Genomic DNA, 10,932 nt, shown 5'->3' on the forward strand with positions numbered 1-10,932 from the left:
GCCTGAGGATCATCCGTTTATACCCGAGTCTACCTATGACGTTGAAAAGATTCTCGATCATCAAGGGCCGAAAAGTCGTCGGAGGTATCTTGTGAAATGGAAAAGACATGGAGATGAAGAGAACTCTTGGGTGTCCAGAAGCGACTTTGTGGATAAAGCGTTTCTGGCGGACTACGACCAGTCTGTCTTGACAAGAACTTAAGAGTTCGGGACGAACTCTTCAGGAGGAAGGGGCAACCTGTCACGCGCCTAAAGTGCTTGACCACGGTAGATGGCTGGTTGATTCCAACCACTGGCTGGAGTGACTTTTCCAGGGAAAAGCACGGGGCTGGGAGGCCTCTCGTGGTTATAAAAGTAGGGTTGCATAGCACCTGATGGAGCTCGTCAGAGATCAATGAATTGAATGATTGACCCCCGTTCCTCACTCTCTGTTTAGTTGTGTGTGCGCCTTACACGTAGACCTCACAAGCGGCTCTTCTCCTCGAGATATTTTCCAACGATTTGTCGACTCAATTATTTCTTGGCAGCCTTTTAGAGACCAACCCCATTTTCGCAGGAAACCAGAGGTAACTTCCCAGCTTTCAGGTCGATGGGGGGCACCCCACACAATGATGCCATTCCGATTCGCAGTGAGGTCATCCTCGTCCCCGTAATAAGGCGCTGGTTCTTCTGCAATGCTTGGCTTCTGTTTGCACTGGGGTCCCGAAAAGCATGAAGGATCGACAAGATGGCCAACCAGGTCGTTAGCGAATTCTGCCCAGCTAAAGCGACCCTCCTGTTCGATCAGATTATCGCGAATACTTGGAAAGGGTAGTAGATCGATACATGTCGCGTGCATAACGGTATTCTGTAACCGCGTCGGGCGAAGAGACTTGGGAAGGTCACTCGCAGTTGACATGATGACTGCACGACCAGGAAAGCTTGTTCAGCAGGAATGACCTGCAGCCCTCAGTTCCGTCACATTTCGCGAGATAGGAAGTAAGGCCCAGGAGTACAACTTTGTTATCAAAGAGGCCGCGCAGTACGTTGACGTGAATCAGATGTAACAGATGATCCTGCGTAGGGGAAGGCTTAAACTGGCAAGCTGCCACTAGGATGTCGAGCCAGGCCTTGTTGTCCCGCTCCCCTGCTTTCGTTGGGACAGGCTCTTTGCTTCTGTTAGTTAGGGCAAACTTTGCTGTAGAGTCATGCGGCTCGTGGGATCGAGCAGATATCGTACCGCCATCGGTATCGGCGGCGTGTTGATAGGTGTAGCGCCATCGGTCTACTTGATATGGGCGCGGGTCGTCTGTTTTGGCTTGGGTTTCTTGTTCTCTTATCCGCGATCCTGCGACGATTAGAATCGACGATTTCAATACCAGCCAATACATTAAGCTGGGGACTCAGAGCTCGCGCACTTACTCCGTGCTCGTTGGTTAAGACGGTTTTGCAGTTTCTTGCGCTGCTTCCGCTCCTCAGCGCCCTCGGCGGATTGCATCAGCCTGAAGTCCGGGTACGAACAAACTAATTTATCAGATGTCGGATGCTGAAGCTTAAAGCCGAGATTGTTGACCTGAGTAGACCTGAGTATTTAGATGGGAAAGCGCAGGGTGCAATGATGCAAGAACTTGACTTCAAAAGGATAAAACTGTCATCCAAATCATAATGGAGCATTAGGCGTCTGATATAAGTTATGGATGGGTATTGACGGGTAATGTGGGAATGGTATTAGTCTATTGTACTCATCTACCTAGCTTACGTACACAGTCACGTGTACGGCTGAGGCCACAAAGCTAGCATCGTGGCCTCCTCCCCCTTTTAGATAGACAATCCTCATAGCATATTACGACACACCGGTTGAACGCAGTTCCCTGTTTGTCTCATGCTCGAGCCCTGCCAACAGGTACCTTAATATAGCTGTAACTTAAAGTGGGTCTTGTAGCATATTCGACTGTAAGTGGCAAAAACTGTCAGCCAGCTGTAAGAACGCTAACAAACTCTACTCCGTACAAATGGCACTAAACTTTAATTTTAGTATGTTCGAGCGGAGTGGGTTGACAGTGGATCCACTACAGGGGGGCCTCAACGTCGGCCAATCCCCGTGACAGCTCCACAGTCACGGGGCATTGAGGCCTCCTAGGTAGTCATCGTGTGCAGTTACCGGAAGTTCCAGGGGTGGTTAGCCACCCCTCCCGGGCTCATAACTATCACGAAAAAGAGAGTCACCTGCTGTTATAGGCGTACACGTTAATTGACGCATATGGTACAGGCAGGCGCAGGCTTCGCGACACCGGCGGCGCGTTAGAAGGCCTTTCGTTCCTCAAGGCATTAATCCCCCCCCCGTTCTTCACTCTCTGTTTAGTCGCAATCACGTCCCGAAAGTCCTGTGACTCTCGCGAAAATGATACCTTTAGGCTAGCTAATGTGGCTGTAACCTTCATTAGGTTTAATTGGGTCTCGCAGCCCATCCGGCCGCGAATGGCAAAAACCGTCAGCGGGGCACCGTAAATGACGCTAACCAAAGTCACTTATAGCGAACTGTCAGAGGGAGCAGACCGACGGTCAAATCCACGCACTTATAAACCCTAGTGAAAGAGGCAGGTCACACACAGGGACTTGAGTCGGGTATCGATGCAGTAACTTAACACGGCATCCGTAGCAAAGTGGTTAGGCGCGCATATCAATTGCCCCGTATAAATACCCCCTCAATGTCGCACAGATATATAGAAAACATGCATCATCCTTTGGACTCAATTGTGCCTGCCCTTATCCTTCTGCCCGCACTCTCAGCTTGCTGAGACGAACTCCTCATAAGACAACCCAGTGTGTAAAAAGCTTACAAAGGTTCGAGGTAGAACCGCCCTGAGCCTCTTCCAGATTTTAACCGGATATTATAATTTCAGTCACTCTCCTTGTCCCTCTTTCAATCTCGCCATGGTCACCCTATCAGCTGCCGAAGCTTCCAATGCCAAGATCGCCACCAGTCTTCCAATTGGAATGGTAGCAGTCTTTGTCGGTGGTACCAGCGGCATAGGTGAATATACCCTCAAGAACTTCGCTCAGAATGCCAAGAACCCCAGAATATATCTCGCTGGCCGGTCCCAAGACGCGGCGAACCGCATTATTTCCGAATGCACCAAGCTCAACCCGGATGGACAGTACATCTTCATTCAGTCCGATGTCAGTCTTCTGAAAAATGTCCTTCCTGTATGCGAGCAAATTCTATCCAAAGAAAAGTGCATCAACCTCTTGTTTCAGACCCAAGGAGGTCTGGGAGTAGAGAGTGAGTCTCGCATGGGAAGCTTGCTTCGAGCACATTCACGGCATTATGGCTGACACCTCTTTGTAACAGAGACGTCGGAAGGGCTTTCCCGGGCTTACGTGCTCCCATTCACCTCCCGCATTCTCTTTGTGCTCGGCCTCCTGCCCGCTCTTCAAAAAGCCTCAGGGCTCAAGAGAGTTGTTTCCGTCTTCGCAGCTGGCTACGAAGGCCACTTTGACGAAAACTATTGGTCTGAATATGTAACCAAACAGCCCATGAAGTCTCGTGGACATTTAGCGGCCATGATCACCATGGCGCACAACGTGCTGGCCAGGAAGGCCCCCGATGTGAGCTTTATTCACAATTTTCCGGGAGGCGTGAGGACTGGATTTGGCAAAGACGCCAAGGGGCTCATGGTCCTGGCCCGCATGGCGTTCGCAGTACTTGGGCCCTTGTTTCTAAAATATCGCTCTCCGGAGGAGTCATCAGTGCTGCAGTTATACTGTGCTACCAGTGCCGCATTTCCACCCGCGACTGGCGACGCTGCCGGGATTCCTCTTTCGGAGCATGTCCCCATGTCCGCAGGCACTGATGGAAAGCCAGGGAGCGGCAGTTATAACATCAACGACAATTGCGAGAAGGTGTCTCATAGTGTCGAAAAGCGCCTTGCTCAAGCGAAGGAGGATGGTGTCGAGGAGAGGCTTTGGGCACATGTCCTTGGTGAGATCAAACAAATAACTGGCAAAGTCTTGTAGATAGTCGCCGAGGGTCAGGAGAAGCGGTTGAAAGTATGTAATCAGGTCTGCTGCGAAGCCGCCCGTAGGACCTCTAGAGGTTCCCTGCATTCTGAATTTCTGATGCCCCTGCTGAGACAGCCAGCCAGGACTTCAGGCGTTGCTGATGCGCCGGCTGAGACAGTCAGTCCGGCCGTCGAGGAATGTCATGGAAATCGTCGTCATACTCATGGCCCTTTTCTCAGCGCTGACCCCAATTCAAGTATCAAGTCAAGCATATCAAGTAAGTCAAGTAAGTTGACAATCCATTGTATTTCAAGTAAGCGAAGCAGTCGCTTGATCATATAGTACTGGAATAGCCACCTGGTGTCGTTGTCAAGAACAACGTCGACAGGTTGTTGCTTGCGAATTTCGGGATCCTCAGAAGCTGCAAAGAAGTCCCGTTGCAGTTGATGAAGCAGTTGAGTTAGCATGTCGGATCGATGCACCCAAACAACAAAGTTGTAACGGTCTCAACTGAGTGTGTTGACAACTAGCTGAGCGACTGCGACGAGTATCCTAAATGTGACGGTACAAGTGCACGAACAAGGTCGGGTGCGACTTGGGTAAAGTGATTGTCTACGAAGAGAGAAGGAGGTTCCTAAGGAAGACTCTGACTTTCGCTATTTACATGAATCAAAGTGAGACATTTCATAAAGTATGAAAGTCACATGATCGTTCCCTCACACATGGGCCTCCCTTACTCCATCGCTTCTGATTCTTCCACGTCTTGCTGAGCCTGTAGGCGAGCATTTTGCACTTCTTGTTTCGTGGGTCTCGGTTTGTTTTTGCTGTGCTTCTCGAAGTCTCTGATGGCGATGTGAGCGTTGACGACGTTCTGTAGTGGTTCCCATGTTGCCTGCTCAAGGTCGAAGCCTCTCCATAGTATATGGTACTGGAAGCCTTTCTGTTTTGTGCGTTTCGAGTCCAGTATTGCTTCAATCGCCCAGAGTTTCTCCCCTTTGCATCTAGCGTTATTGGTGGGGCGGTGTGTTGTATTGGCCGGGAGCGGGTCGTTTGGTGACGGTCGTAGGAGGTTGGCGTGGAATGAATTGTGAATTGAGTCTAATTCATGTGGCAACTTCAGTTGGTAGGAGTGAGGTTGAGCACGCGCTCGATTCGAAAAGGGCCAATGAACTTATGATCTAGTTTGGGGATGGGTCTGGCCGAATCGATGTTGCGTGTGCTAAGTAGCACCATGTCTCCAACTCGGTACGCTGGCGCCGGTGATCTATTTGCGTTGGCGAACTGTTCTTGTGAGGCTTGAGCTGAGAGCAGGTTTGTCCGAAGTAGACCAGTGATTTCTTGCATCTTGGCGACAAATTCGTTCCCCTCGTTGCAGCGTTCTGCCAGGTCTTTGGATGCCGCGAGTGGTATTGCGCGAGGGGGACCAAAGCTCATTCGGGGGTGGTAGCCTGTGTTCGCAAAAAATGGAGACATTCCCGTTGAATCGCTAACAACGTTACGGGCTGCGAATTCGGCCAATGGGAGCCACTCGTCCCAGTCGTCCTGAGCAAAGCTAACATACTGGCGAAGGTATTGTTCGAGAAATGAGTTAGCGTTTTCCGTCTGGCCGTCAGTTTCGGGGTGATATGCTGTGGAGAGGCTGATATTGATCTGTAGGCGGTGGCAAACCGCTTTCCAGAATTCCGAGACAAACAGTGGTCCTCTATCAGATACGATTGAATCCGGTAGTCCATGGAGTTTCCAGACATCTCGTACGAAGAGCGTTGCCAAGTCATGTGCTTTCATGTCGGTCTTGCAAGGCGTGAAATGTCTGTCCTTTGACAGCCTATCGACTACCACCATGATTGCGTTGAATCCACGAGCTGTGCGCTGAATTGGGCCAATGAAGTCAACGGACAAGTCCCTCCATCTTTGCAAGGGAACTGGGAGCGGTTTCAACGTCCCCTGGTACCGTAACCGGGAGGTCTTGTTCCTCAGGCATCCGTGGCAATTGCGTGTGAATTGTTTCGTATCGGCGCTAAGCCTTGGCCACCAATAAGAGCGTGAAATGAGTTCGTATAGCTTGTTTTTCCCGGGGTGGCCTGATTCGACGCTGTCGTGGGCGAGTTGAGTGAGAAGGGTCCGTAGTTCGCCTGCGGGTACGTATAGCCTCTCTCGGAAATATAATCGGCCTTCGTTTATCATGCATTCCGATAGAGAAACTTCCTTCGAGTGAGGAGTGCCATGGGGTTTGAGCATCTCGTCCCTGATTTTCATCCACCATTCGTCCTCCTCATAGCCCTTGTCTAGAAGTCTTGTGATTCTGTGGTTGATTGGTTCTGGCTGAATTTCGTCAAGAATGGCGGGACATAGTGCAATTTCTTGTTCCCAGGAGAGATTGGCAAAGAGTTCTGAGAGCTCGGGTCAAGCTTTAGTTGTTCTTGTACGGAGGAGTCTACGTTGCAAGGCTTAAGCAGCGACTGTTGTTGGTACTGGATGCGGTCGTCATTTTCATCTTTCGGCAAGTCTTGTGATCTTCGTGTGAGTGAGTCAGGTTTTCCGTTCTCTTTCCCAGGCACTGACTTGATAGCGAATTGGAACTGTGATAGGAATTCGCTCCACCTGACTTGTCGTCTTGAAAGTTGCTTGGTTGTCATGAAATATCGAAGGTTGGCATGGTCAGTGATGACTGTAATCTGGTGGTGCGTGCCTTGGAGTTCGGGTCTCCAGCATTCGAAGCAGCGTACAATAGCCAAAAGTTCTTTGTCATAGATCTCGTAATTGCACTCAGCGGGGTCGTACTTCTTGGACATGAAAGCCACTGGGTGTAGCACTCCTGATCATCTTCCTGGGAGAGGATGCCCGAAGAGACAAAATCGGATGCGTCGCATTCGACAAACACTTCTCTTGCGGGGTCGAAGTGTCTGAGGATTGGCGCTGAAGTGAAGCTATTTTTGAGCATATCGAATGCTTCTTGGCACGATGAAGTCCAGTTCCATTTGACTAGTTTCCGTGTCAGGGCAACAAGTGGTCGTACGATGCGTGAAAATCCCTTGATGAACCGTCTGTAGAAATTCGAGAATCCTAAGAAGGCTTGAACATCTTTGACGTTGATAGGGGCCTCCCAGTTGATGAGACAGTCGACTTTCTCTGGGTCCATCCGTACTCCAGTGGTTGAGATGATCATGCCCAGATATTTAACTTCAGTAGTCTCAAATTCGCATTTCTTGACGTCAAGTTGTAGGCCTGCGGCTTCAAGTGCTTGAAGTACTGATTTGACGTGGAGTCTGTGGGTGGCGAGGTCGTCTGAGTAGATGAGAATGTCGTCGATGTAGGCTGTGCAATATCTATCAAGGAATGGGCGTAAGACTTCGTTGATTCGAGCTTGAAAGGTAGCTGGGGCGTTTGATAGTCCAAAGGCATCACCATGCTCTCGAAGAGACCATATCTTGTGTTGAACGCCGTCATCCACTCCTGACCCTCCTTGATGCGTATTCGATTGAACGCTGCGACGACATCGAGTTTGGTGAAATACTTGGCTTGGCTTAGCTGAGAAAGTGTCTCCTGGATTAACGGTAGCGGGTAGCGGTTCTTGATGGTTATCGCGTTAAGAGCTCGGTAGTCCACGCAAAAACGAAGGCCCCTCCTGGCTTCTTTGCAAATAACACCGGCGAGGCCGCCGGTGAGGTGCTAGCGCGTATAAAACCCTTGTCAAGGTTTTCCTGAAGGAATTTCCGGAGGACGAGAAGTTCGTCTTGGGACATCCCGTACAGAGGTCCATGTGGTGGAGTCGTTCCAGGTTGAAGTTCAATTTCGTGGTCGCAGTCTCGGTGTGGGGGGAGTTTATCCGCCTCTGATTGGTCGAATGCCTTCAAGAATTCATGGTAGTGTTGTGGTACTTTTGTTGCAGGATCGATCAAAGTCTTGGGTTCGAGGGCTTTGTGAATGTCTTCGAGTGATGCCCTGAAAGGTACATATCGGCTGCTATTTTCCGGGAAGCTCGGAGTTCCTGTGTTTGTTGGTCCTTGGGGTTAAGGAGGTGATTCCGTCCTGTAGCTGGAGCTCTCGGTTCATCTTGTCCATGTCTGTGAGTGCAGAGTCGAATCGGACCCGTCGGCGTGTTTTAGGTTCTACGAAGGTGGAGGCTTCTGTGATGACCCCAAGTTCAGCCAGCCTTTGTCGATCTCATACAGTGATAATGAGAATACGTCGACGTCGCGGTTTTGGTCAGCATGTGGAATGCGGCTGCGCCGACTCTTCGGGGATTGATGGGCGTGGCAGTATAGTCGTGGTTGCAGAACTTGACAAAGAGGGAGCTCCAGAAACAGGAAGTTGGTATTGTCCTTTCTCCATGCAGTATTTGCGGCAGTGATCAGAGTTGAAAGTGACCACATTCGTGCTCCAATTGACGATTGGGTTGTGATCTGTTAGCCAGGGTTTTCAAGTATGACATTATACTTCCCAAGCTTCGTTACGTAAAAAAGCATCTTCTCCTTGTGTCCCTTGATGTCCATGTTGAGCTTCACCACATGAGTGATGTCGCCAGCCGAGGAGGGTCTTCCATCGACTACGTTCAGCCGGCGACGGTTTCGTAATTCATAAAGCGTGAGTTTGTTGGTGTGCGCGAAGGATTCGTCTATAAACCCCTTTCCGGTGGCACCTGAGTCAAGCATTGCTTCGGTTTTAATCGGAGTGGAATTGTCTTCGATTAGGTTACAAGGCAGTAGCAAATGAGCTTGGTTGGTGTCCAGAGAAGAGAGCAGTAGATCGCCCTTTTTCTTGCGTCTCCTGCGGCGACTTCCGTCGGAGACTACACTTTTTCCGTCCTCCATGGTGCGGTGTCGCAATTGAGGGAACGATGTTTGCCGAGCTGCACAAATGGCAGAGTCCATGCGTTGTGCAATAGGCTCTGCGTGCCGCTCTCTCTGCTTCCTTTGGGGGTCTACGACCAGGGGCGACTTTTTTGCCCCCCCGGGTGATGACGCTAAAATCCATTGAACCCCCGCCGTTAGAGGTCGTCGATTGTGGCGTGGTGGAGGGTTGTAAGGTTGCTTTGTGACTTGCTGAGTTGTCGGTGTTTTTCTTGAAGTAATTGGCATTGACTTGACGGCATTCGTTATCGCAGATACGGACAAGGTCCATAAATTGACTAAGTTCGGTAGGTGTATCTTTGCCCTTAGTGAGAAAGTCTCCAGATAACGTTGTCGTGGAGGGCACGTCGGAGGTGAGCAATGAGCGCCCCACTATCCCAGTCGGTGAGCTTGGCGACGGCATACCATTCGGGAGGAATGTCGTAAGGGATCTATGGCCTTGTTTCATGTCAAAGATTTTGAGTTGGGCGGTAGCTTTAGCGTCAATATCCCCGAAGGCTGACTGAAGGGTGCTTTTATGGCATTGACATCGTCGAAGAGAACCACCCCATCTTTAATGTTGTAGCGGACTTGGTCATGTGCTTTGCCTTTAAGGCATGAGACGACATATCCCATACGTTGAGGTTCCGAGTTCCACCAATCTTTATTCATTTCGAGCTTCAACTCGAGGTGCTGGAGGAAATTCGGCAGAAGCGTGGGTCCTCTCCGGTGAAGGCCTCAGGATCAGGGTGTTCTGGTGTGCGGTGTGAAGCTCCCTTTGACTGAATGATTTTTAGGTATGCTTCATTTTCAGCCATAAGACGGGCGATCGTTGCGTCTCCATCAGTTTTAGTAATGAGCGTGTTTTCTAGGCGGGTTTGGAGGTCCTCCATTTCCGTATTTGTCGTCGTGGCCGAGGCACGTAGTGAATCGATTACTGCTTGCATACTGTATGCGGCATTGCATACGAGGAAGACTTCTTTCATGAGACCGGCTGGGTTAGCAACAAAGGCATTTTGGAATGTTTCATTGGTATTGCTGGCGTTGAGAAGGGGGCAGGGGGGCACTCGATCGCAGTGATCGGAATGGTCCGGTATGAGTTGGTATTGGTATGGTAAATACCGCCAAGACCTGGTATGGTTTGACAAAAACTTGATACCATGGTATTACCGGTATACCGGATCATACCAGTAACGCTAAAAATAAGCTCAGGTGAGAGGCTCACTGCGAAGAATGACCAGGCGGAATCCGAGCGGCGATGATTCCAATGTCATCTGTAGGGCTTATTGACCAGTTTTCTGCCAGTTTATCTACTCCATTCAATCATGAAACCATCATCCTCACAATATTGACCTGGCTACCTTGGCCAGGTCGATCCGGCACCGAACGGATGCTTTTCGTCTTCGCTGCCGGGTAGCTATCCCAGGGAAGGCACGAAGGTAAGGCCAGTGTTAGTGTGTGTTAGAAGGTACTTCTAATTACACCAAGTTTTATGAGTTCTTTTATGTGGGACGGAGCACGACCTAACGTATCACTGGCCGGACTTGTCAATCGCGTCGTCGGAGGGGCAGGAAAAGCTTAAATGATCCTTTCTCTCGCGAAGGAGAGAGCAAAAGTGGGCATAGAAGTGGATAAAGGGACTTTTCGAAGGTCGAGTATCATATGATCAGATGGTATGCGAGAATGCATGTGTTGATTGCTCTCTCCCCGTTCAAGCAGCCCCTTTATATCCTCCAAGCTTCTCCCAAGTTGATATCCCGTTTTCAGGTATAGTATACATTCTATCAGGAAGAGGGCACTTCTTGCCACTTACTGAAGGCCACGTAAGTCATCTACGTCAGCAACATCAGCTCCATCTCCCCGATCGAATAGCTCTTCTAGCTATGAAATCGATAGTTCAGTCTCTCGAGGTCCCCGAGCCAGTAATAGTTATGCCGGACTCCTCAAAGGGTCCCCGTTCGAATAGGAGATCCTCCGGACCCCTCAGTGGTCTAGGAAGAAGAAACAACAGTCTGCAGACTTCCCTTCTTACCTGGTTTCAAGCTGTATTACCTAGAGAGACCTAGAGACCTCAACTCGTTCGGACCTTCTTCTCGACACGCTTACGTCTGCCCATGTGGCC

General features: G+C 50.1%; 1 protein-coding gene across 1 annotated transcript; it reads left to right on the forward strand.

The window, feature by feature from the left end:
* Positions 1-2,913: 2,913 nt before the first annotated feature.
* Positions 2,914-3,703, forward strand: HRG_01593 (short chain dehydrogenase domain-containing protein; the record flags this gene model as incomplete). The annotated part of the gene is made up of 3 exons (XM_044860064.1): positions 2,914-3,262; positions 3,332-3,588; positions 3,683-3,703. The coding sequence occupies 3 exons, from the start codon at positions 2,914-2,916 to the stop codon at positions 3,701-3,703; spliced, it is 627 nt and encodes a 208-aa protein (XP_044723697.1).
* Positions 3,704-10,932: the final 7,229 nt, after the last annotated feature.

This window comes from Hirsutella rhossiliensis, assembly GCF_020360975.1.
Source record: "Hirsutella rhossiliensis strain HR02 chromosome Unknown scaffold00002, whole genome shotgun sequence".
Taxonomy (NCBI): domain Eukaryota; kingdom Fungi; phylum Ascomycota; class Sordariomycetes; order Hypocreales; family Ophiocordycipitaceae; genus Hirsutella; species Hirsutella rhossiliensis.